Source organism: Microtus oregoni, unplaced genomic scaffold (genome assembly GCF_018167655.1).
Source record: "Microtus oregoni isolate MIOR12 unplaced genomic scaffold, Mior012 000018F_ref0000195, whole genome shotgun sequence".
Lineage (NCBI taxonomy): Eukaryota > Metazoa > Chordata > Mammalia > Rodentia > Cricetidae > Microtus > Microtus oregoni.
In genome coordinates, this window is record NW_024543077.1 from 23,091,120 (window position 1) to 23,118,720 (window position 27,601).

Sequence of the window (27,601 nt, forward strand, 5' to 3'; positions counted from 1 at the left end):
TACAAACATGGCCCTGTGGTAAAGTACTTTCTTAGCATGTGGCTGCAGCCCTGGGTTCAATTCCCAGTACCACCAAAACAAAACAAAACAAATACTTTTTACTAGGAAGACCTTTTTTCTCCTCAATAAAATAGAGGTCAGGAGTGTGCCTTGTACTTGCAATTCCAGCACTTTGTTATCAGAGGCTGGGAGGATTGCAGGTTCCAGGCCAGGCTGGGCCACATAGTAAGACCCTATCTAAAAAGCATAACAGCCAGGAAATCTTAAAATGAAAAATGGTCTATGTTTAGTAATAGTGCAAGTTAGTTTGAGTCATGAAAAATTTAAACAAAAATCAGTCTTTAAGAAAAAGTTGATGAGCGGCTGAAGAGATGGCTCAGCGGCTAGGAACACTGCTTACTCTTCCAGAGGTGCTGAGTTCAGTTCCCAGCAACCACATGGTGGCTCACAACCGTCTATAGTGGGATCCCATGCCCTCGTCTAACGTAAAGTTGTACGTGCAGATGGAGTACTCATATACATAAAAAAAAAGTCTTTTTTTATGAGAAAGGAAACTTCTTCCCTGTTCTCTCTTTTATTAAAGACTCATTTATTAATTATGTATACAGTGTTCTTCCTTCATATATGCATTCAGGCCAGAAGAGGGCACCAGATCTCATTACTGATGGTTGTGAGCCACCATGTGGTTGCGGGGAATTGAACTCAGGACCTCTGGAAGAGCAGTCAGTGCTCTTAACCTCTGAGCCATTTCTCCAGCCCACGTAAAAATAAGTCTTTAAAGAGAAAAAGGAAGTAAGGAAGAAAAAGAAAAGAAGGAAGAAAAAAAAAAGGTGGTAGTGGTAGCAGCACACACCTTTAATCCCAGCACTCAGGAGCCAGAGGCAGGAGGAGCTCTATGAGTTAGAGGACAGCCAAGGGTGCACAGACAAACCCTGTCTCAAAAAACCAAAAGAGTTGATGATCTAAACATTTGTGTGGTAGGACATACCTATAATCCCAGATTTAGAAAGCAGGAAAATCCAGTGTTCTGGGCTATATAAACCCATGACTCAAAAAAAAAAAAGAAAAAAGAAAGAAAAAGAAAAACTATATGTATGTGGGACTGGAAGGTTTTTTCAGTGATTAAGAGCACTGGTTGCTCTTGCAGAGGACCTGAATTCAATTTCTGGCACTCACACAGAAACTCAAAGCCATCTATAATTCCAGTTCTTCTGATTCTAGGAGCACATGACACACATGCTGACATGCAGGGAAGACGTTTATATACATAAATATATATATATATATATGTACATAATAATTGATGATAGGCTGAAGAGGTAGCTTAGCAGTTAAGAGCACTTGTTCTTCCAAAGGGGCTGTGTTCATTCCCAGCACCCGCTTGATCGATCACAACCCTCAGTAACTCCAGTCCCACAGATCTGATGCCCTCTTCTGGCCTCCATGAACATGATGTACACTTGCTTACAAAACACCTAGACACATAATTTATTTTAAAAATAATTGAGCTAGACATGGTGGTGCATACCAGTAATCCCAGCACTCTGGAAGCTGTGAAGAGAATCTTGAGTTCAAGGTTAGCCTCAGCTACATAACAAGTCCAAGGTTACCCTGGTATGTATAGCAAAAACCTTTCTAAATTTTAAAAAATAGATATTAAGATGGATTACTGCATAAACAATAAAATATCAAAATGGAAAAGTCAAAATAACCAGAAAAAAATAAAATTGATTAACTCTCAAAAGAAGATTTCATTAACAAATTATTTTACTGATGAATGCTTTCAAATATTAAAGGTCAGATGATTTTTAGACATGAAAGTTGTCATAAAATATAAACATATAATTATCAAGAAGCTACTATAGGCCTGTACAACAATTTATAGGCATCACAATAAAATTAAACCAATCACCGACAGACATAAAATGCAATAATTGCCATTGAAATGTATTTGGCAAATAGGCATTTCTTATTTAAGACAAGGTCTTGCTCAGTATAGGTGAGTCTCTAGCCACAATCTTCAGGCCTTCCTTAGTCCTCTCAATGCTGGAATTAGATGCATGCATGGCAACAACTGGCTCAGCAAATGCTTTCCGCATGACCATATGCCTGGTACTGTAATAGATGTCTCTACTAATATAGCACAACACCTGCCCGTGGGCTCCACTTGGAGTGGGACGGTGGCTACAAGAATAAGTATTTTCCATTACAAGATTATTAAGTTAGCTACAAATTAGTAGATTTCATAATGGCATTTTTACACATGCTTTCTTCCACACCCTGCCCTCTGGCCTTTGCCTTCCCCTCCCCTGTGTCCCATTCTTGCTGTTTTTCCATTGCCCACAGCAACCTACTTTCTGCTCTCCCAGTACAATATTGCATTGTCTTCTTTCAGTACCCCTGTACCCAAATCCTTCAGGTCTCTTTTTTTCCCTCTCCCAGTTCTCTAGTTTCATGAGTCACCCACACATGTACACCAACCCCTCACACATAGAAATTTAAATCAAGGCTCCACACATGAGCGAAAACATAGTACTTATCTGAATACAGTTTATTTCAGTTAACATTCTGAATTGCAGTTTGACCCATTTTCCTATAAATGTCATTTTTATTACTTTTAAATATGTGTATATATGCATGTGTGTGTGTGTGCCCACAGAGATGAGAGATGTCAGACCCTCCTGGTGCTGGTGTTACTGGTGTTGGGAATCAAATGCTGGTCCTCTGGAAGAACAAGAAGTGCTCTTAATCACTGAGGCATATAGGCAGATGATGTGATAGTTTTGGTTGTAGTTTTTTTCAAAGATTTGTTTATCTTTATTTTTATGTATGTGAATATTTTTCCTGCATATATGTGTACATCCGTGGTGACTGTGGAGCCCAGAAGAGAATCCCTAGAACTGGAGTCATAGATGGTTGTGAGCCACCAAGTGGGTGCTGGGAACCAAACCCAGGTCCTCTGTAAGAGCAGCCAGTGCTCTTCTCTGAGCCGTCTCCCCCACCACTTTCTTATTTTTGACAAACCTACTTACTGATTTCCACAATAGCTGCAATATATATGCTCACTAGCAGTGATAAATATTCCTCTTTCCCCAAATTCCTGCCAGCATTTGTTGTCATCTGTTTTCTTGATGAAAGTCATTCCGAGCTAGTAAGGCATTATAATCATTTTTAATTCACCTTTCCCTGATGGCTTAGGATGTTGAACCCGTCATCAAATATCATTGGCCATTTCTATTTCTTCCTTTGAGGACGGACTGCTCACTTCATTACCTCATGTATGGATTGGATTTGGTTTAATCTTGGCTGTTTTTACATAATAGACCCCTATCTGATACAGAGTTGGCAATGATTTCTCAAATCTGTAAGCTGTCTCTTCAGTTGTGAGGTTGTTTCCATTGTTAGGCAGGTTTTTTATTTGCTATAATCCCATGTGTCAGTCCTTGGGTTGTGTTCTCTGCTGTCACAGTCCATTCAGAAGTTCCTGCCTCTGCATAGGATGATTGTTGACACAGGGCATAGTTGATGTGTCTTCCCTGCAGTTTCAGCATGTTCTGTCTTCACATGAAGTCTGTGATCTATTTTCAGTGTCTCATGTAGTGTGAGACTCGAGACCTGATTTCATTCTTCTACAGATACATACCCAGTTTTCTCAGCACCATCTGTTAAAGAGGCTCTTTGCTAATGTATGTTTTTGACATCTGTGTTTAAAGAACAAAAAAATGAAGTAGCTGCTAGGGCTGGAACGATGACTCCATGATTAAGAGCACTTGCCACTCTTGCAGAGGACACAGGTTCAGTTACCAGCACCCACATGGCAGCTCACAGTCCCTTGTAGCTGTAATTCCAAGGTATCTGATGTCATCTTCTGGACTCCATAGGCACCTGGTGTGCACATGGTGTACATACATACATATACATACATACGTACATGCAAAACACTCTTACACATAAAATAGAATCTTAAAAACATAGTACAAAAAATAGTACTAAATAGTAAAAAAAAATAGACAAACAAGGTGCTCATCAGTTAAGAGTACTTGTTGCTGTCGAAAAGAGCCCAGGTTTGATTCCCAACATCCACATGGCAGCTTACAACCATCTGTTGACACCAGTCTCAAAGAATCTGGCTCCCTCCTCTTACCTCCTTGGTCACCAGGCATACCCACACTCGCAGAGCTCACATACACAATAAATAAATATGCATAAAAGCAAATATAAAAGTTCTATAATGTTAAATGTTAATTTTGATGTCTGTCAAGATGAACACCATGAAGACGGAGAGCAGGAGAAATGTGAGGATGCTGAAGGAAGAGGTGCAAAAGCTGGACGACCTTTACCAACAAACTATGAAGGTAGGAGCTGGACCGGTGTGTTCATCTGACTCGAGTCTGAAATCTTAGCTGGATGTGGTGGTATACAAAAGCTGAGAGGAGGCCTCAAAACTCAGCCAAAAAAGCCAGGTGTGGTGTCCTCATACCTGTAGTCCCAACATTTAGAAGACCCTGTGGGAGGATTGACACAGCTTTGAGACCCACCTGGGCATAAGTAATTGTCCATTAAGAATCATTGCAAAGCACTGGAGAGATGGCTCAGAGGTTAAGAGCTCTGGCTGCTCTGCCAGTGGTCCTGAGTTCCATTGTCCCATTGTGGTCCCAGCATCCACATAGTGGCTCACAACATCTATAATGAGATCTTGTGCCTTCTTCTGTTATGCAGGCAGAACACTATGTACATGATAAATAAACAAGTCTTGAAATAAACCATTGCAAACTTACTTTCCCAGCTAAATTTCGGTCTGTTCATAAGAGCTCCAGAAGGTAGGTAAGGTGGAAGACCGACTGCCGCTGTTCTGTCCAGCCCTGAATTTTCAGACAGGCATTGAGACCCCGTTCACGAGCCATCATACAATTAAGTTTTACAACTGTGCCATTAGTAGTTATACCAGCAACGTATCACAAATAGAAACGTTTGTATTGCCCTATATATCCCTATATATGGGATGCTTTTTGAGCAGTGTAGAATTTTTGGAAATTATAACACAAATTATGATCTGCACATGAAGTGTGAAATGTGTGCCTATTATTTTTACTGTTATCATATTCCTTGCATGAAAGGTTAAGTTTATTCTTGAAAGCACTCAAGTGAAAGACTCTGTAAGTCCATACTTCAGCATCACAAACCTAGGAATCTGAGAATGACTGGAACTAATTTTGCTAAATATAGTTAATATGTGTGTGAAATTTTAATCAAAATACCAGGTTTCCTTAAATTAGACTTGAAACATTGTTAAATAGAGTGCTACACAGAATCTTCCTGGAGGGGGCACATTTGTGTTTATCATATGAAGTCCCCACTGGAACAGTTAAAGAAAGAAGGCAGTCAACAGCTTGGAAATATAAATGATGCAACGTTCTGGTTTTTTGTTTGGTTTTTAATGCTTAACCTACTTTACTTAAATCTGCCTTTAGCACATGGAATATGAATGAAAAAAATGATTTTTCTCCTATAGGAGGCTGAGGCACAAGATGAGAAGTGTGACAGGGAGCTTGAATCCCTGGAAAAACATAAGCACCTACTGGAGAGTGCTGTGAACGAGGGCCTCAGCGAAGCCATGGATGAGCTAGAGGCTGTCCAGCGGGAGTAAGTTCACCTCGCCAAGATCTGATTCTTTAAACTTTGTAAAGCTGCTTCCTGTTTTTTATCTTTAATTCCTATTATGAAACTATTTGTGGTGCAAAGAATGATATTTTAAGGATTTAAGTCAAAAAATTAAGATACCTTATGCCACTATTAGAGTTATTGCCAAGCTAGATTATTAAATAGCTTTTAATGTCTGGAAATGAATCCATTTTTTGTTTGTTTGGTTGGTTGGTTTGAGTTTTTTGTTATTTTTGTTCTTATTATTGTTTTTTGTTTGTTTTATGGGTTTTTCGTTCTTTTTGGTTTTGGTTTTTCGAGACAGGGTTTCTTTGTGTAGCTTTGGAGCCTGTCCTGGTCTGTAGACCAGGCTGGCCTTGACTCACAGAGGTATGCTTGCCTCAGCCTCCCAAGTTCTGGTATTACAGATGTGAGCCACCACCAAGCAGCCACTGTTTTGTTTTTGAGATAGAGTCTTTCTTTATATGTAGCCCTGGCTATTGTGGAACACATTGTGTAGTTCATACTGCCTGTCTTTGCTGGGATTAAAGGCGTGCTCCACCACACCTGGCTGTAGACATCTTAATAATTCCGAAATGCGTAAGTAATACAATAAATACGGAACTCTTCAACTCAGGACCTACAAGGCCAGGTAGGCACCACAGCCTAGCGCTTGGGCGAAGAGGTGCAAGGTTCGTCTGAAATGGAATGGAGGGTCATTCATCAGGGTAGCTGACCACACAGCGAGTGACCAGAAGCAGCTGGGAGAGATCTGAGCTGTGTGCTTACATAATGGCATTTGGATGGATTCTACCAGGCATGGTTTTCTTGGGAGTGGGGGTGGACAGGGTTTCTTTATAGCTTTGAAGCCTGTCCTGGAACTCCACTCTATAGATCAGGCTGGCCTCAAACTCACAGATATCCGCCCATCTCTGCCTCCTGAGAGCTGGGATAAAAGGCGTGTGCCACCACTTCTGGCCAGGCATGGTTTTCTATATTCACCAAATATTTCTCAGGGAAAATAGTAACATATATAAATGCAAAATTTGTATTTTGCTGAGGTTACTACGCTGTAGTAATTTATTCACTTATTTTCTAGATATTAAACAAGTCGTTTTTCTTATTTTAATTCTGTAGATACCAACTGGTTCTACAAAGCACAGCTGAAGAAAGGAGAAAAGTGGGAAGTAATTTACAGCATCTTTTAGAGATGGTTGCTACACATGTAGGGTCTTTGGAAGTAAGTATGAAGCTCTTTGCTGAATTCTAGCTGCTTTGTTTCTATAGGAATTGAATAACAAATTTTCCTTTTTTTCTTTTATTTATTTATTTGAAAAAACCCTATCTTTTAACATTTTACATACCAATCCCAGTTCCCACTCCCCCCCCCTCCTGCTCCCTCCAACATCCTCCCATCCCATTCCCCATCCACTCCAGAGAAGGTAAAGCTTCCCGTGGGAACTCAACAAAGTCTAGCACATTGCTTTGAGGCAGGACCACTGCTCTTCCCACTACCTAGGCTGAGCAGAGTATCCCTACAAAGAGAATGGGTTCCAAAAAGCCAGTACAAGCAGTAGAGATAAGTCTTGCTCTCACTGCCAGTCGCCCCACAGTCTGCCCCAGCCATTCAACTGCCACCCACATTCAGTGGGCCTAGTTCCCCCCACTGTCAGACTGGTGTCTCTAATCTTAGGACCAGGGCACATTTCTTTGTCTCCCTCTGATTCTAGGGACAGTCTGTGTTTCTTTGACACTAGTTCAGAGTCAGAGCACATGTCTTTAGTCGTAGGTTCAGGAATAACGATGTTTCTTTCCCTGGCCCAGGTCTCAAATCCAAGGTGTGTTTCTCTCACTGGCTCTGGGTTCAGAGTCAGGGTGCTCAGTGATTGGTTGGTTTCCTATTCCAGTTGTCCCTTTTACCCTGCACTCCCCCTTTTTATTTGTTAATAAATAACAGGGGGATTAGAAAGGGGTGATGTTTTCATGAGACTTTCTGCTGCATTGGGGCATTGAAGTTCTTGGGACAATCTTGATCTTCATCCCCGGGATATAACTGGATGTACAGGCCTCTGGCTATGTAGCTATAGGCTGGTAATCCTGCAATAGTAACTTGTTCAATGTCTGGTTAGAAATCTTTGGATTTGTTGTTAAAGAAATTTAGATAAGAGGTTTATGAGACAGGGCATAATTAATAGCACTAAGAGAAATAAGGAAAGAGGGGTTAGGAAGGGAAGCATCCAGTACCATATCTGACTATTAGTGATCCACTGGCTAGGTTTTGAAATAGATAGATAGATGTTGCACCAGCCCTGCATCTCTAGGATGAAGCTAACTTGATCATGGTGGATTTTTTTTTTATGTGTCCTTGATTAGTTTGCCAGTGTTTTTGTTTTTGTTTCTGTTTTTGAGTATTTTTGCATCAAATTCATGAGGCAGTTTGGTCTGTAATTCTCTTTGGTTGAGTCTTTGTGTGGTTTCATTATCAGGGTAACTGTAGCTTCATAATTGGCAATGTTCCTTCTGTTTCTATTTTGTGGAACAATTTGATGAGTATAGGTAATAGCTCTTCTTTGAAGTTCTGAATACTGCACTGAAACCAGCCAGCCCTGGACTCTTTTTGGTTGGGAGACTCTCAGTGACTGCGTCTATTTTCTTGCAGGTTAGAGGTCTCTTTAAATTGAGACCTCATCTTGATGAATTTTTCCTGTGATGAGTTTGAAGTGTCCCTCTCCATATCTTCTGATTGATTTTAGTTTGAAGTCTATTTTGTTAGATATTAGGATTGCTACACCTGCTTGTTTCTTAGGTCCATTTGATTGGAAAATATTTTCCCAACCATTTACTCTGAAGTAATGTCTGTCTTTGAGGTTGAGGTGTCTTGTATATAGCAGAAGGATGGATCCTGGTTTCATATCCATTCTGTTAGCCTGTGTCTTTTTATGTTTTGTGTTTTCTTTATTGTTTCCTTTTCAGTTTTCAAGTCCTGGATAGTTTCTTTTATATCTTTGATTTCTTTTTCTTGGTTTTCTTTGAGTGATTTGCTGATATCTTCCAATTTTTTGTTTGTCTTTTCCTCAATTTCTTTAAGGGAATTTCTCATTTCATCTTTAAGAATTTCAAACATTCTCTTGAAGTTATATTTTAGGTCATTTTCTTCTGGTTCATCCATATTTGGTTGTTCAGGTATTGCTGTTGTAGGGTCTTTAGGTTTTACTGGTGTTGTCTTGTTCTTTGTGGTGTAGCGTGTGATCTTACCTTTTCTACTCATCTTTTCCTCTATTAGGTGTGGTTGGGCTATCTGAGATTCTGTTGAATAATCTTCTAGATGCCAGTGAATCAAAAAAAAAGAAAAGCTCAGTTAGTTGTTCCTCATGGTACAGTCAGGGTCACAGTTCTAGTTACCCTGTTGGTTACTCCTGTTCCTGGAGATAGCTCAGTGTTCTTGTGCTTTGCTATGCTCCCTTGGAGTTGGCTGTCTCGGGCCTTCTTTAGCCTAGATTGCTGGCTTTGATCCGTTTCTGTACATCCTGGTCTGGATCCCTTCCTGCAGAAGTCCCTGGCTTGGAGTTGGACCTGTTCTGGTGGAGATCGCTGGATCTGGTCACTGGTTCAATCCTGATCTGCCAGTGTTATGGGACTAGGTTGGCTCCCAGGACTAGATTTGCTCCCTGTGGAGCTTGTTTCTTCCTCTGGCTCTCTCTGTCCTAGGTGGCTTGTTCAGTCCCACTCCTGTGGAATTTGTTTCCCCAAATGGAGTTCCTTGCCTGGGGCCTATTTTGGCCTAAATTTCTGGCTTTGATCTTTATCTATAAATCCTGGTCTGGATTCCCTCCTGCAGAAGTCCCTGGGTTGGAGCTGGACCTAGAAAGGTTTCTGGTTCCAGTCAATTGCCTCGGAAGTCTCAGGCTCTGGTGAGCCTTACTTCCTCAGAGGTCACACTCGGACCAGCCGAGGTTCCAGGTTCCTGCCTATTCCCTTTGATGTCCCAGACCAATGCCCTAACCCACAGAGGTCCTGGCTCAGGCCTACTCTCTCTGATGTCCCAGACTCACGCCTAGGCTCGCCGAGATCTCTGGTTCCTGCCTATTCCCTTGAAGGACCCAGGTTCACTCACGCCCAGACTGGCAGAGGTCCTGGAGACTGAATTTGCTCCTGGTGGAGCTCTCTCTCTCTCTCTCTCTCTCTCTCTCTCTGGTCTTTCTTGGCAGTCCAGACTGGTGTTAAATTGGGATCCTCCTGTCTCAGCCTCTCACGTGCTGAGTTTACAGTCATCTACTATTACATCCGCCTGGTTCTCCTCTTCATTTGCAAATGTCATTCTTGTAGGGAAATGTCACACTTGAAACAAAATTCATGGTTGTACATTAAGAGTTGTGAATTGTTTCCACTAGAAACACCTTGAAGAACAGACTGCTAAAGTGGACGCAGAGTATGAAGGAAGCATGTCTGAAGACCTCTTGGAAAATATCAAAGAGATTGCAGAGAAGTACAAGAGCAGCGCTGCTCTATGTGAGAGTCCTGGGGAATGAAGATAAACCGACGGTGGCTGTCTTCTGTCTGTCATAGACGTATATTAACTAAAAATGGATATGTCCCAAAACTGTGTAAGAGTTAATAAAGTGCATTAGTAAAGTGAGGGTTTCCCTTCATTTCTCTGACTCACTTCTGATGAAAGAACATGGTATGGGCTAAACCGGGAGTTAGCAGACTACATTGTGAACCAAGTAAGACACACCCATTCACTGACTTTCTGCAAGTGCTTGTCCACTGTGATGGTGTTAAACAATCTAAAGAAGACACCACTTGGCCTGCAGAGCCAGACATATTGACTCTCAGGTCCTTGTGACTTTTCCTTGGAGGGTGGGAAGAAGCATCTGTTCACCCTTCCTTCACCCGGATGAAAAAGGATTCCATCCCAATCCGGGTAGTGAATCGGTGAGTTTATTGGGGTCACTTGTAGGATCACAAATGACTCGAGGCAGCTACAGCACCAGGAAACCGCCAGGACAGCATACCAGCACTTAGACCATGAAGAGTGCCACCCACAGCATGGGCAGCTCATAAGCACCTTCGCCACTGAAGAGCTTTGGGCAGCATAAGGGAGGCTACACTACCACAAAGTTCCCCCGTTCCAATCAATTATGTATGTCTTATAGAACCTCTGGGCAGGGACCCCCAAGCTCCCTAAGCTCCCTACTCTATCCGTGAGGAAATGTTGATTAAAATTAGTTATCTGCAGATAGAGCTAAATGAACACAGTCTAGAGGTGTTTTTTTTTTTTTTAATTTTCGAGACAGGGTTTCTCCGCAGCTTTTTGGTTCCTGTCCTGGAACTAGCTCTTGTAGACCAGGCTGGCCTCGAACTCACAGAGATCCACCTGCCTCTGCCTCCTGAGTGCTGGGATTAAAGGCGTGCGCCACCACCGCCCGGCTAGAGGTGGTTTTAACACTCAGAAGAACCTGCCAGGGAAGAGGAAGACTCTGCCTGTTCAAGTCAAGCAGAACAATGCATGGGTACCACAGTGGCCTTAGAGTCAGAAACAAGTCGTGTGCAAACCCTGTGGAGGGGACTACTCACTGAGGGTGATGGGGTTACTGCTGCTCCTGAGAGCTCACGGAGCAGCAGAGCAGCACTGACCGAGACCAACTGGGCACTCGGTAACAAGCAGGCTCCATGAAGTGTCTTCCAGCCTCGTGGAGCCAGGACTTGAATATTCAACAGGCTGGCCTGTCCGTGAGAAAGGGAAACAGTGAAAATAGTCTGGAAAAACGTGAGCTGTCAAACTATTGCTAGACATAAAGTATGGGCGGCTAAAATCTTAAAACTGCATTGTTAATAAAGTGGAACCAGAGGAAAATCCATATCTTTGAAGTTCATTTTCTTTACATAATCTAGTGTAACTGGCTAGTAGTGCTGCAGCAGGCTCGGGCTAGCTAGAGTGCGTGTCTAGCGTGTCATAGCCTTTGGCTTTGATCCCAGAACTAGAAGTTAAGCTAGGCATGATAGCCAACACATGTAATCTCCTGCACCCACATTCAGAATGCTGAGGAGCAAGGATTTAGAGGTCAGACCAGGCTGAGCTATATAGCAAGCTAAAGACCAAGGTGGCCTTTTAAGGTTGTGTCTCAAAAAATAACCAGAAAAAAAATAAAATTTACTAATAAAATATTAATTTAAAAAAGTAATTTTTGAGGCAAAGTCTCTCTCTAGTCCAGGCTGGTCTCATACTCCCTGTGTAGTTGAAGGTGACCTTGAACTTCTGACCCTCTGCCTTCTACTTCCAAAACGTGAGATTACAGTTTGTCTCCATGTCTGGATTATGTGCTATGGAAACCAAACTCAACTGCTCTTGTTTGCTAGGCAAGAATAATTATCCCCAACTGCTGAAAAGCAAAACTTGATCAGGAAAGAAAGAAGGTGGACAGTGGTGCATACCTGTCATCCATCCTTTGAGCAATTGAGAGAAGAGTATCATGAGACTCTGTCAAAACTAAAGGGTAAAGGAGCATGGCAGAGAGACACTCATGGATGCAGCCTTCCTTGGCAGTAAACTGCCAGCTCTGGTGATCTGGGCTTAAGGTGTGCTTGATCTGCAAGCACAAAGTTCCACAAGCACAGCTAAAGAAATAGAAATGAACCCATGATGATGACATCTGGCTGTTCCGGCCATCTAGAATGCTGAAACAGATTCGAACGGTGCAACCAAAATGCCAGCCTGACGAACTCTGAAAGGACAGAACACTACCCTGTACTATACATCCCGTTTGTGAAATCAGAGATTTTTCTATAGCGCTGTGTCCCAGTGAAAAGGATGCCAGTCAGTGGAATCCAAGAGTAGAACCAAGAGCCAGTCTTGGTCTGGCATAGATTTCAACAACTAAGATTTTGGTGCTTCGTACCCCAAATTTACTTAGAGGTCATGCGCTGTGGGACAACCTTCCTGTATGCTGTGAGTATGTTTTATTCCTAGCGGTTAATAAAGCTGCTTTGTTCAATAGCAAGACAGAATAATGCTAAGCAGAAAAGCCAAACTGAAAATATAAGGAAGAAGGGTGGGGGAGGCTGGAGAGATGGCTCAGTGGTTAAGAGCATTGCCCGCTCTTCCAAAGGTCTTGAGTTCAATTCCCAGAAACCACATGGTGGCCCACAACCATCTGTAATGAAGTCTGGTACCCTCTTCTGGCTAACTGTATAAATAATAAATAAATAAATATTTTTTAAAAAAAAGAAGGGTGGGGTCTGGGAGATGACACCAAGCTGCCAAAGCAGCAAGATGTCCTAGACCACAGGTAAAGCCACGAGCTCTATGGCAATGCATAGGTAAGTAGAAATTTAAAAGTAGGAGCTAGTTAGTAATAAGCCTGAGCGACAAGCCAAGTAGCTTACGATAGTAAGTCTCCAAGTGGTTATTTAGAAGCAGAGCAGAGAAACCTCCAACCACAGTTCTGTTTCCAGAGTGGGCTCATCTCATCAAGAGATAGAACAAGGGTACTTTGACCTTCCCATTACAACTGCCACTAGAAAGCCTTGGACTCTGAACTTGGGAAACAACAGGAGGATAAAGGAGCCACCATCATGGCAGAGATAAATGACCCTTCTCTGCAAGGAGCTTTATATATGCCCTTGCTGAAGGGTGACTGGGAGATGTTTTGTATTTTCACACTAATAACAGCTTTTGTGATGACTCACATTTTAGAAGTTTTAAAAGAACCCACCCATTTTTTTTCTTACTCTATTATTGTTAAATTTTATCTAGTGACTTTCAGGCATCTAGGACCTTGATTGTAACTGTTTTCCTAAATACTTTCATATGATTACTTTCCAAACATAATTATCATCTCCATGATTAAGTACTTTCCTAACTCATGTGTGAAGTCCTGAATTCAATCCAAAGTGCTGTCAGGAAAAAAAAACACAAAACTACATCTATACATTCCTAGAGTAAATCCTACCTGGTCATGATGTGGTTTTGTGCTACTAGAGTCAACATTTGTCTATTTGTTTGGGTTGTTTCATTTTGTTTTTTATTTAATTTTTAATGTGTGAGTTTTTGCCTGTTTGTGTCCACCCTACATACATGTCTATGCCCACAGAGGCCAGAGAATGTTGGATCCCCAGAACTGCAGATGCTTTTCAGCCAACTTTGTGGGTGCTAGCAATCAGATTCGGGTTCTCTGAAGTCATCTCTCCAGCCTTATTGGTTTGTTTGTTTTTTCTTTTTTTAAATATTTATTTATTATGTGTACAATATTCTGTCTGTGTGTATGCCTGCAGGCCAGAAGAGGGCACCAGACCTCATTACAGATGGTTGTGAGCCACCATGTGGTTGCTGGGAATTGAACTCAGGACCTTTGGAAGAGCAGGCAATGCTCTTAACCACTGAGCCATCTCTCCAGCCCCTGGTTTGTTTATTTTTGAGGAATGGTCTAGCAACTCATGACAATCTTCCTCACTGCATAACTGAGATGATAGGTTTTAAGCTACCATGCCCAACTTTTTGTTTACTCTCCTTATGCTGCCCAAGATGGTCTCAAGTATTAGTGAAATCAATCCTCCAGTTTCCCAAGTGGCCGGGACTCACAGTATATACCACAGTACTCCATATGTTTTACTTTTTAAAATGTATCATAAAAATAAATATTAAACTTTGGAATAATACAAAAGTATTAAGGATCGGGAGTGGTGTTAGATGCCTGTAATCTCAGCATTTGGGTGAGGGAGGAAGATCTGAAGTTTGAGGCCAGCCTAGGATCCTGTCTCAAAGATAGATAGATAGATAGATAGATAGATAGATAGATAGATAGGCAGGCAGGCAGGCAGACAGACAGACAGACAGACGAGGAGTGCCTGGAGAGATATTAGACTGTGAATTCTACCATTTTTTTGAGGATATTTGCCTCATACCAAGGGAATTCGGTATAGCTTTTCTGTTTCCCAGCCTGTCAGTAAGTTGGCACTGATCCTGTGAGCTGGGTCAAAGGTGCTGCTGGGATAAGGTGCAGTAGGGATAATTCCTGGTGCCAGTGGCTCCTCAGTCTACTACAGCCACGCAACTGTCAACCACATTCCGAGGGACTAGTTTGGTCCTATGCTTGTTCCTTCCCAGTCCAGCTGGAGTTGGTAAGTCCTTCTAAATACAAATGATAAAGAAGCAGAGAAACATCACCTTTCACAATAGCCACAAATGATATAAAATATCTTGGGGTAACACTAACCAAAGAAGTGAAAGACCTGTTTGACAAGAACTTTAAGTCTGAAGAAAGAAATTAAAGAAGATACCAGAAAATGGAAAGATTTCCCATGTTCTTGAATAGGTAGGATCAACATACTAAAGATGACAATCCTACCAAAAGCAATCTATAGACTCAATGCAATCCTCATCAAAATTCCAACACAATTCCTTAAAGATCTTGAAAGAACAATAATCAACTTCATACGGGAAAAACAAAAAACTCAGAATAGCTAAAACAATCCTGTACAATAAAGAAACTTCTGGACGCATCACCATCCCTGACATCAAGCCCTATTACAGAGCTACAGTAATGAAAACAGCTTGGTATTGACATAAAAACAGAGAGGTTAACCAGTGGAATTGAATTCAAAGACTCAGATATTAATCCACACACCTATGAACACCTGATTTTATACCAAGAAGCTAAAATATATATAATGGAAAAAAGAAAGCATCTTCAACAAGTGGTGTTGGCATAACTGGATGTCAACCCTAAGAAAAATATATATAGATCCACCTGAAAAGTCAAAATAGAAAAGATCACCTGACAAAATTGAGAATATAGAAGTGGGGGGAGAAGGGAGAGTAGAATCTGTGAGTTTCTAATCAGTAGAAATTGCCTCAGAAATAAGGTATAGGGAAAGAAAGGAGGATACCTATAGTAGACCTCTGGTTTCCATATATATACACAGATATGTGCATGAACACACACACATGCACACATAAAAAATGCAAACTGAGAAGCATGGACTAATGAGAAAACTTGTCCTTGCTTACCTTTCGACGTCACAAGAAAAGTGTCTTCTCTCAAGGAATTAGGTAGTAAATTAGTTACAGTCCCTCAGCTCATAGTCATCCTGCCTCAGACTCCAGACTGCTGCGATCACAGGCATGTCATAGCAGACCTGGTTTAGTCTGCATCTTTGGAATACATATATATTGAATGTGAAATACCCCCTCACAGGTTCATATCTGGAATGCTTGGCCCCTAGCTGGTGGCACTGTTAGGGGAGGTGGTAGGAGCTTTAGGTGACATCTAGCTGGAGGAAGTATGTCACTGATGGAGGAAGGTCATTGGCTAATAAAGAAACTGCCTTGGCCCATTTGATAGGCCAGCCTTTAGGTAGGTGGAGTAAACAGAACAGAATACTGGGAGGAAGAAGGCAGTGAGGTAAGATGCCATGCCTCCTTCTCCAGGGCAGACACGATGAAGCAAGCCACCAGGTCAGACATGCTGAATCTTTCCTGGTAAGACTGGTGCTACACAGATTACTAAATATGGGTTAGGCAAGATATGAGAAGAGGCTAGAGCTAATGGGCTAAGCAGTGTTTAAAAGAATACAGTTTGTGTGTTGTTATTTCGGGACATAAGCTAGCCAGGTGGCCGGGAGCCAAGCGGCAGGAACACAGCCCGCAGCTCCTTCAACATGTCACTAGTGAGGGAGTAGCTGTGTAGGCTATGCCTAGTGCACTCCTTCTGTTTCCTGGCAATAATAAGATGAGTTATCTTCTGATAACCACAGACTGATAGCTACACATGGCATGCCCCTAAGAAAGTGTCTGTCTATCCCATGGCAAAGAAAAGGAGCTGGGGGCTAGGGGCATCCCTCAGTTGGTAGAGTACTTGCGTAACATGCTTGAAACTCATAAACTGGCTGTGGAGGCTTGAATGAGAATGTGCCCCCTTAGACTCATATATTTGAATGTTTGCCCCCCCCCCCACCAGTTGGTGGAACAGTTTGGGAAGAATAGGGAGAATTGCTACTGAATGTGAGTTTTGAGTTTTAAAAAGGCCACATGATTCCCACTTGTGTCTCAAGATCTGAGCTCTCAGCTACTTCTCCAGTGCCATTCTTGCCTGCCAACTGCCATCCTCCCTTCTGTGATAGCCATGGAACTCACCATCTGAAACTTTAAGCCCCAAATTAAACATTTTCTTCTATAAATTGCATTGTCTGCAATTCTTTCTCACACCAATAGAAATGTAACTAAAATATTGTGTGTCGTGGTATCCACCTATCATCTCAGCACTGGGCATGAATTCAATGATATGCTGGGCTATGTGGTGAATTTGAAGACAACCTGTAATAAATGAGACAAAAGCGGGAAGAGGAGGAACGGGGGAGATTCAATCAAATAAGAGAGAGAGAAAAAAGAAGATTCAGGGGACTCCAAATCTATGGGAAAGTCACTGAGAATTAAGAAGACATCCAGTAAACAATAAATTTTTGAAGCCAAACCCATCTGTAGTCCAAACTTGGGAAGCACAGGATATCTTGAGCTTAAAATCTAGAGAATGTTATTCTAGCGAACAGTAAGAGCAACACAGTAATACTTCACTTGGCTGTCCTGGAACTCACTCTGTAGACCTGCATGGCCTTGAACTCACAGAGGTTCCCCTGGCCTCTGCCTCCCTGAGAGCTGGAATTAAAGGCATGGGCCACCATCTTCCTGTGTGTTTTTTTTTTTTTGTTTTGTTTTTTCCATTAAATGCAGTGGCTGCCTCTTAAACAACTGTGGTCCTAAGCAGCAATTGCTGTTATGGAATATTATTTTAAACATGCAAAGGTGTGTTACTTTTTTTTTGCTGCTTTTGTTAACAATGCAAAGATGTGTTACATTTGTTTGATTAAATAAAATTAACCTGGGGACTGAATCAGCAGCTAGCAGACAGGAAGTGGTAGGGAGGGTTCTTAAGTGGGGGTTGAGCCGAAGAACGCCCCCTTTTCGGGGAGGCACCAGAAAGGAGAGGATAGCTCTTTGCTGCTTGGCCTCTCTGGGTGAGCCTAATGTCACATCAGTTTTTGAGTCCTGAGTTCTGTAGAAGGATAGAGATCTAGATAAAATTCCTTTATTGGTTGTGATAGAATCGGCGCCTGGGGACACAGGATTCCCACATGGCTGTGGCCAGTGCAGCTGCTGGTAGCTGCTGGAGTTGCAATTGCTGTTTAAGAGAGCAGTTGTTTCAGAGGCAGCCACTGTATTTAATGAAAAACAACAGGGGAAATGGTGACCCATGACTTTGATCCCACCACTCAGAAGGCAGAGGCAAGGGGAAGCTCCGTGAGTTCAAGGCCACCCTGGTCTACAGAGTGAGTTCCAGGACAGCCAAGGATACAGAGTAAACCCTCATCTCAAACAAGCAATAGAAAGATGAGAGAGAGAGAGAGAGAGAGAGAGAGAGAGAGAGAGAGAGAGTTGGAAAGATGGCTCTCAGCAGTTAAGGGCATATCAGGAGGCTTCACACAGACACACACACACAGAGAGAGAGAGAGACAGAGAGAGAGACAGAGACAGAGACAGAGACAGAGAGAGGGAGGGAGAGGGAGGGAGGGAAGGAGGGAGAGAGAGAGGGAGAGAGAGTTGGTTGGAAATAGCAGTCAAGGGCATATCAGGAGGCTTCACAGTCACCTCTAACTCCAGCTCCATTGCATCCAATCCCCCTTCTGGCCTCTATGGACACCCACATGCATGTATGCATACATACACAGACATACCAAAATGAACTGAAATTAAATACACCTCAGTACCAATAGGAAATTCCATATACCAAACCATACTTGTGGATAACTGACTGAGGGATCTCTCAATAAAATCAACTGAAGAGGGCCTTACCATGAGGTTTGCTATGGGTTGACCCACTAAGGAATTTCTAGTCATGATTTTACAAATGCAGTACAGTGTTGATTATGTTTGGTTAGAATCATGTTTCCACGTCCAGGGAAAAACATCATTTATCTCCGTTATCAGTGTTTCCCCAGTCCTGCTTAGAGGACACGGTGCCGATTGGAGAAGTGATTTTGCTGCCTAAAGAGCTACAGAGAAGCCTAGCAGGGATGGAGCTCCAAGGCTCCTAGATGGGCAGAGGAAAATGGGAGCTCTGATTTGTGTAAAGCATAAACTGTTAAATATCTGGGGGACGTTTTTCCTCCCATTCCACTGGCTGTTTCCCATAGGAGCACAGTTCTCCCCTGGGAGCAGGTTTAGAGGCTTGGGAAACACAGAGTAGAGAAAACACAATTAAACCAGTAAAGGCCACTATTGTCTCTTCCTTGTGTGTTGCTTTGAGAGAGGGAATCTTAAGGGATGTGGCTTTGAGTCCGAAGCAGTGTTTAGGTTGTAGACTTGTAAAGCTGAAACAATATGCTATTTAATGCAACTTTTTTTTGTCCTGCAGGAAGGCAAAAACATTCTCCAAAACAGAAAGGGCTGAGATCCTGTAGATCTAAGATGGGACCCTGTAAGTAAACAGTGGGTGTGTGAAAATGTGTGAGCTTAGAACTTGACTTTAAGATCTTCATTCTTTTTGAAGATTCCTTTTTTAGGTTTAGATCACAGGAACAGGAGAAGGGACACACCCAGCAGCTGTAGAGGCAGGAAACAGCTATTCTAAAACCAAGAAAAGAAAACCACGAAAACTCAAGAGTATCTCTGCCGTTTTGTCCTGGGTAGCTTGCCTTTCAAAGTGGGCCGTGTGTGTGTGTGTGTGTGTGTGTGTGTGTGTGTGTGTGTATTGAGTGTGAGTGTGTGTGTGTGTGCGCGTGTGTGTGTGTAACAAAGGATGATGATGTCTGACTCTCTGCGTGTAGCACATCCAGGGTGATTTGTGTAACTCTATCTTTGCAAATCTGTTTCCTCTAGAAAAACATTTCTAACCCAGATCACCTTTCAATCGTGCTAGGCGTCTAGGCGCCAACTCCCCAAGGGCAACAGAAGGGCACTTAGAAGAGCTGCAGTCACTTCAAGTCAGATAATGACTGAGAGGAGAAACGGGCCTGGGTTTGGTGAAATTTCACCTGATTGGGCATTTAACTCTAAACCTTACAGGCTTTGAGGAGGGCAAGAAAGAAAACTGTTCATCTCTCGTGTTTCCCATGGCCACCCAGAACCAAATGATGCCTGCTTGTGCTGTTGCTCAACTTCCGGGGATGCTGCAATAACAAGCTAATGGTCCTACAAGAGGAATGCAAGAAACAGTCAGTTTTCACTGAACGGATGACTTCTCTTTTAGGAAACCAAAACCTAGATGAGAAACAAAACTCAGTCTACAGGAAAGAGAGGGATGCTGCTTTCTTTCTGCTGTCTTGAGACAGTGTCTGAAATAATGTAAGTACGCAGGCGTCACCACTGTCGGATAAGGAGTTATAAGCTGCAAATCAGCTGATATCCAGGCACCCTTTCACTCATGCCAAATGCTCTTTTAAAAGGGTTTTAATCCTAATGTGTATATATTCCACACTTTCTTTATCCATTCTTCCATTGAGGTGCATCTAGGTTGTTTCCAGGTTCTGGCTATTACAAATAATGCTGCTATGAACATAGTTGAACAGATGCTTTTGTAGTATGATTGGGCATCTCTTGGGTATATTCCCAAGAGTGGTATTGCTGGATCCTGAGGTAGGTTGATTCTCAATTTCCTGAGAAACCACCACACTAATTTCCAAAGTGGTTGCACAAGTTTGCATTCCCACCAGCTATGGATGAGTGTTCCCCTTACAGCACATCATCTCCAGCAAAGGCTATCATTGGTGTTTTTGATTTTAGCTATTCTGATCAGTGGGGGCTGACTGAGAAGCCATTGATAAAGGCACTGGGACTTGTTTTTACGGCATGTTCTGGCTTTTTGGGACCCTAGTCTATATAGATGCACAGCTTTCTAGGCCTGGATATAGGGGGGAGGGCCTTAGACTTCCCACAGGGCAGGGTTCCCTGCCCTCTCTCAAGCAGGGAGGGAGAGGGAGGAGGAAGTATGGAGGAGCGAGAGGGGATTAGGAGGAGGGAAGGAAGTGTAAATATTTGAATGGAAAAATAAAAAAAGGAGGTTTAAATCCGATTGTACACATCTCCTCACTCTGACAGCTCTCTTACCGTATCAAACTGGCTTCTGCTTCTGCTAGCAATGTTTATTAAACCCAAAAGTCAAACTGTTAGAACTTAAAAGAAATCCAGTTGTGAAGTTGAGAAGAATTACCTGTAGTCTACACGTTTAAAAAGTGAGAGCTGGCCGGGCGGTGGTGGCACACGCCTTTAATCCCAGCACTCGGGAGGCAGAGGCAGGCGGATCTCTGTGAGTTCGAGGCCAGCCTGGTCTACAAGAGCTAGTTCCAGGACAGGAACCAAAAGCTATGGAGAAACCCTGTCTCGAAAATCCAAAAAAAAAAAAAAAGTGAGAGCTGTTTCATGTTACTTTATACGCTCTTCTCATCCACACAAAAATGAGGCAACGTTTTTAGTTCTTAATTATTATTTTTTTATGTGTATAGATGTTCTGCCATGGATGTTGGGTCCCCTGAAACTGTAATTACAGACAGTTGTGAGCTGCCATGTGGGTGCTAGGAATTGAATCCGGGTCCTCTGAAAGAGTAGTCAGTGCTCTTAACCACTGAGTTTCTAGCCCCAAACCTAGGCAGTTTTAACACAGGCAAACATGAACACCGATGGACAGTACATGAACAATCTCTCACACCTGGATACTCACCCATGTGTACTTTCACAAAAATAATGAATATGATGGCTCACACCTGTAATCCTGTAAACCTGGAGATGGAGACCGGAGGATGAGAAGTTGAAGGCCACCCTTTTCTACGTATTGAGTTGAGTCCAGTCTGGGCTAAAGGAAAACCTGTCTCAATCAAACTATTTAAATTTCCTAAAGAAGTTTCTGGTTTACAGCAAAAATTGGAAGGAATTTAGATACTTCTCCCCCTCTCACAGATTTTTCTCCACGTATGTTCGGTCTCCCCATAGTTAATTTCCTCTACCAGAAGGGTACACTTGTTACAACTGAGAAGCCATCACCTGTACATCATTGTCACCAAAGCATAATTTATGTTAGCATTTATGTTGTGTGTGTCCATTCACCTAAAGGAGTACAGGTGTGTGTCACAGAATGTGTGGAGGGCGGTCAGAGGACAACCTCAAATGCTGTCCTCACTTTCCATCTTGTTTGAGAGAGGGTCTCTTTGCTATCTTCCTGCTGAGTACACTGAACTAGCTGACCCCATCCTCCCCACAGGAGCACTGCGATTGCAGATGCTCTTGGCCCAGGTTCATGTGGGTTCTAGAGATTCAGATGCAGGTTCTCAGACTTGCATAGTGAGTGCTTTTACCCATCGCACCTTCTTCCTGTTCTTTGTGTTTTTCATTTATAGGTGTGGACCTATGTACAATGAAGTGCACCCACCAATACAGTACCTCAAATATTCCTCTTTCTTCAGCCTCATTCTCTTCAATCATTGGGTCAAAAGAGCATTGTTTTTTTTTTTAAATTAGGAATACCTTTTTTTTAAATATTTATTTACTTATTTATTTAGTATACAATATTCTGTCTGTGTGCATGTCTGCAGGCCAGAAGAGGATACCAGACCTCTTCACAGATGGTTGTGAGCCACCATGTGGTTGCCGGGAATTGAACGCAGGACCTTTGGAAGAGCAGGCAATGCTCTTAACCACTGAGCCATCTCTCCAGCCCCCAGGAATACCTTTTATTCTTTGACAATGGCACAGACAGGCCAAGGAAAAGAGTAAAAAAAAAAAAAAGAGAGAGAGAGACAATTTCATATATGTAAACAGCATACCCACCTCAAACATCCCCTTTCAACTTCATGTCCTTTTTTTTCCTTTTTCTTTCTTTCTCTTTTTCTTTTTTTTTTCAAATTAGTGCTGCCTGTTGGTATGTTTATTGCTCTTTTTATTATTATTATTATTATTTGAGACAGGGTTTCTCTGTGAAACAGTCCTGGCTGTCCTGGAATTCACTCTATAGACCAAACTGGCCTTGAACTCATGAAGATCCGCCTGCCTCTGCCTTCCAAGTGCTAGGATTATAGGTGTGCACCACCACTGCCTGCCCAGTTGTTGACTTTCTTGGTGTGTCTTGTGCAAGTAACAGACTAAAGTAAGCTTATGAATTCAATGGCCACCTCCTGTCCAGACACAGAAATGGACATAAGTTATGATGAAAGTGATCTTCCCAAGTTTAATTTGTAACTGAGAGTTCCTCTTGTAGAGTCTACCTGCTGGGACTGGGAAAGGATTGAATGTGAGCCTTTCTATTCCCATCCAATCTAGTGCCACAGGCAGAGAAGTCGAGGAAGCTCAGCTTTTCAGCAATGAGGGAGATGAGCTCTCTATCAGAAAGCAGTCAGCTTTGCCCTCTGTTGGCTTCTCATACTTGTCTTTATGGTATTAGGTTGTTAATGTTGTTTTGCTGTTTATAGTCCAGGGGAATGTCAAAGTCCTTGTCCAAATTATACTCCATAGTGGACACAGACTTCACAGGTGTGGTCTGCATCACGCACTGCTCATAACTCTTATTGCAGTTGATGGCAGTCCTATCTCAGATTGTCACATAGGCAAAGTCCCTCTCAACATATTTTTTAGTGCTGCTTTGAGTTTGGTAAAATCCAGGAAGGCCAGGCTCTGAGGCTGGAATTTGGTATAAGGTCAGTTGCACGTTGATATTCTCCACCTGGACCACAACACAGCATATTCTGCGTCGTCTAGTTGGGGTTAGTAGTAAATGTCAACAACAAGACCCCTTAACATACCGCAGGTGTCGGTCAACTGAATGGATAAGAGCTGACCTATCTCTAGGCCCTGCTCACAAAGACATAGAATCAGTGATGCTGTGGAGTGTGGAAGACTTTGAGGAATGACTGATTATGTTGAAAGAACTTGATGGACAATGCTTTGCAGACACCATTTCTGTGACCCTTAAACTAGAAACCTGGGAAATTTTCTTCATAGTTGCTACTTCACTCAGGCTTGATGTTTTTTTTTTTTTTTTTGAGACAGGGTTTCTCTGTGTAACATTCTTGGCTGTCATGGAACTCACTTTATAAACTAGACTGGCCTAAAACTCACTGATGTCCACCTGCCTCTGCCTTGGTTGAAAGCTGTGAGCCACCACCACCTGGCTTGATTTTTGAGACAAGGTCTTCATGTAGTTTGGGTGGCCTGGAACTCGTGTGCATTACAGGCTGGCCTTGAATTCTCAGTTCCCTGCCTTAGTCTCTGTGCTGGGGTCCAGATGTGCACCACCTTAGTGTCTGTGCTGGGATTCCAGATTTGCACCACCTCAGTCTCTGTGCTGGGGTCCAGATGTGCACCACCGCAGTTTCTGGGCAGGGATTCCAGATGTGCACCACCTCAGTCTCTGTGCTTGGGTCCAGATGTGCACCACCTTAGTCTCTGTGCTGGGATTCCAGATGTGCACCACCTCAGTCTCTGTGCTGGGATTCCAGATGTGCATCGCCACGCTCAGTTAACTGAATATGGTTTTCCTTTTTATAGAGTTCTGTGTTGGTTGCATTTTTTTTTTAATTTGTCAAGCAAAAAGGGCAGCCATCTTTTAGCGGGGAAGGAGAGGTTTCTAAATCTAATTACGTCTCTAAGGGTGGGATGGGAATGGAAGGGGAAGAGGCAACAGCACAAAACAGGGAGACTCTAAATTGAGCTGATGGGTTAAGCAATGGTTGCAGGGAGGCAGCAAGGGGAGAAAGAGCTGGGAAGGGCCAAGGAAAGGGGAGTGAAGCCTGTAGAGGAGACAGTGGGATGTGAGCACCACAGCACCTAAACATGGTCTTTCTTATGCCATTAGCTCTTGGGTGCCCAACCCATTATGGGTTTCTGTTTGGAAACAAGTGTTCAATGGATTTAACGAATATGTTAATGCTTCTAAAGCATCATTATATTTTTTGTTTTCACACTAGTTTTATCTTCTTTCATTGTGTGCTTGCACAGCTAAGCTGGAGATGGGTTCATCCCTTGGGAGAGTAAGTCTTTACACCAAGCTCAGCTTCCTTGTCTCTAGCAGCACACTTGCTCTTAGTGCAAATAAAATGCCGCAAGACAGGGTAGCCCTGTTGGAACTCCTCCTATCTCCAGAATTCTTTCTCATTTTTCCTTAATACGTCTATGTTCTCTGCTTAAAAACAAAAGACCACACTATAGCATGCTCCTCCCCCATGTGTTTCTCCAGGCTCACGAAACTCAGTTTTTTTTTCCTGATAATCAGTTTCATTTCTCTTAGCCCCATTTCTTTTCTTTCTTATATTTATTTATTTTTTAAAAAAAAAAGACAAACTAACTTATTTCATTTTATATACCAATCTAAGTTCCCACTCCCTCCCTTTCCCCCCATTCCCTCCACAGACCCTCCTACCCCACCCCCATCCACTCCTAGAGAGGGAAAGGTACATTGCTTTGGGGAAGGTCCAAGGCCTTCCTTACTATATCTAGGCTGAGCAAGCTATCCATCCAAAGAGAAAAGGTTCCCAAAAAGCCAGTACATGCAGTAGGGACAAATCTTGGTGCCACTGCCAGTGGCCCCTCAGTCTGCCCCAGTCATGCAACTGTCAACCACATTCAGAGGGACTAGTTTGGTCTTATGCTTGTTCCTTCCCAGTCTGGCTGGAGTTGGTGAGCTCCTATTGGCTCAGGTAGACTGTTTCAGTGAGTGAAACCATCATGGCCTTGACCTCTTTGCTCATATTTTCATTCCACCCGCTCTCCAAATGGACTTTGGGAGCTCAGGCCAGTGCTCCGATGCAGGTCTCTTCCTCTGTCTCCAACAGCTGCTGCCCATTTCTTTTCTTGAGACAGCATCTCACTATGCAGCCCTGGCTCAACTCTAACTCCCCATATAAACAAGGCTTAGCTGCAATTCTTACAGGCAAGTTTCAATTATTGCAGTAAATTTCAAGAATTTTACTCATCAGACATTTGCAACCCTTTACATGGCGATTTGATGTTGCTGTCTCCGAATGTGTTGAGCAGCATTCATAAGTATCCTGGATTATATATAGTTCATGAGCCATAGGATAGATACACCCCAATTATTACCTACCATTCTTGTTTGCATTAACTGTAGTTGCTTTATTTAAAATAGCATGAAATGTGACCCAATCCATTGTGATAATACTTCATGTCTTTAGTAACTAATATTGGAGATGAGGTCAGTGTATTTCTTTTTTTTTTGGTTTGTCTTTTGGTTTGTTTGTTTTGGTATTTTGAGACAGGGTTTCTCCGTAGCTATGGAACCAGTCCAGGAACTCGCTCTGTACGTGTGCAGACCTGAAGCTGATGTCAGACATTTTCCTCACTTGCTTTCTACCTCTCTTTGAGAAAGGGGCTTTTTATTTTTAATTATTATCTTTTAAGAAAGAGTTACTCTGTGCAACACCCCTAGCAGTCCTGGAACTAGCCCTGTAGACCAGGCTGGCCCCAAACTCACAGAGATCTGTCTACCTCTGCCTACCAAGTGCTGGGATTAAAGGCGTGTGCCACCACTGCCAGGCAAGAAAGGGGCTCTTACTGAATCTGGAGCTCATCCATTTGGCTAGACTGGCTGACCTATAAGCTCCAGGGATCTACCTGGTTTTGGTCCCCAGCATGGACTTAAAGATATATGCCATCCATGTATGCTGGCTTTCACTTGGGTTCTGGGATTCAAACTCAATCTCTGAGTTTGTAGGGTTGGGATTTTATTGACCAAGTCATCTTCCTAGCTCACCTCCAACTTCTGATTGGAAAACAATAGTCTATTAACTGAAAACTTCCCCATATTGAAAGAAAAAAAGCAAAAGAACAAATACCTGAGCCAACAATATTTCTCAGTGGGTAAAGGCACTTGTCAAGACTTGAGTTTGCTACCTAGGCCCCACATGGAAGAAGAAACATTATCCTCTGACCATCACAAACACAGAGTGGCACTAGCAAGCCCTTATCCTATGCCCTCCTACATTCAAAATAAGTAAAATATAATTTTAAAAAATGTTTAAGATGGCTTAGTGGTTAAGAGCACTGCTTGCCCTTCTGAAGGTCCTGAGTTCAGTTCCCAGCAACCACATGGTGGCTCACAACCATCTGTAATGAGATCCGGTGCCCTCTTCTGGCCTGCAGGAACATATGCAGACAGAATACCAAGCCTACTGTATACATAATAAATATTTAAGCTTTCAGAAAAAAATTAGCAAGGTAATTTCCCCCAAATTTCAAACAATATCAACAATTATTAGAATTATTTGGTGGGCAGTGTAGGCACGCACCATTAATTCTAGCACTCAGGAAGCAGAAGCAGTGGATTTCTCTGAGTGTGAGGCCAGCCTGGTCTACAGAGCAAGTTTCAGGACAGTCAGGGCAGTTACACAGAGAAACCCTGTCTTGAAAAACCAAAACCAAAACAAAACAAAAAGCCAACCAACGAACAAACAAAGCATCAGCCAATAAAACTTAATCAGGCATGGCAGCTTGTGAAAGGGGAAGCAGGAGGAAGAGAAGTTCAAGACCAGTTTTTGCTACACAGGTGACTAAGTCCAAACCAGGCTACCTGAAACTATGTCAGAAAGTAGGACAAGTTTGAAAAAGGGCTAAGAGTATGGCCTGCCTAGCATATGTAAGTGCCTACCTTCAATTCCCTGCACTGCAGGAACATACAGAGAACTAAGCAAGGAGAAATTTGTTTGCAGTAAGGTCATGCTATGCTGTCCAAGCTGGCTTTATGTTTGAGACCCAAGTTCCTCTGCCTCAAGAGGATTGAAGTCATAAGTGTGAACCACCATGCCCAGCCAGGGAGAAAATGTTAAAGATTTGTCCGCCTGCGCCATTGGGGACCTGACTTATAACACCAGTGTTGAATCAGAATGTACTGGGTACATTATGGGAACACTATGAAAGTATCAAGGGCTGTGGGAAAAGATAATGAGCTTGAGGTGCAAATAGCAGCAT

General features: G+C 42.6%; 1 protein-coding gene across 1 annotated transcript in view; it reads left to right on the forward strand.

Annotated features, from left to right (window-relative positions):
- LOC121459003 (kinetochore protein NDC80 homolog) overlaps nt 1–10,258 on the forward strand; it is a 37,208-nt gene extending 26,950 nt beyond the window's left edge. Inside the window, exons 14-17 of the mRNA XM_041668464.1 lie at nt 4,263–4,355; nt 5,513–5,643; nt 6,778–6,880; nt 10,032–10,258. Of these exons, the coding sequence (XP_041524398.1) occupies nt 4,263–4,355; nt 5,513–5,643; nt 6,778–6,880; nt 10,032–10,169 (465 nt within the window). The 3' untranslated portion in view covers nt 10,170–10,258. The remainder of the gene's footprint in view (nt 1–4,262; nt 4,356–5,512; nt 5,644–6,777; nt 6,881–10,031) is intronic.
- The last annotated feature ends 17,343 nt before the right edge of the window (nt 10,259–27,601 follow it).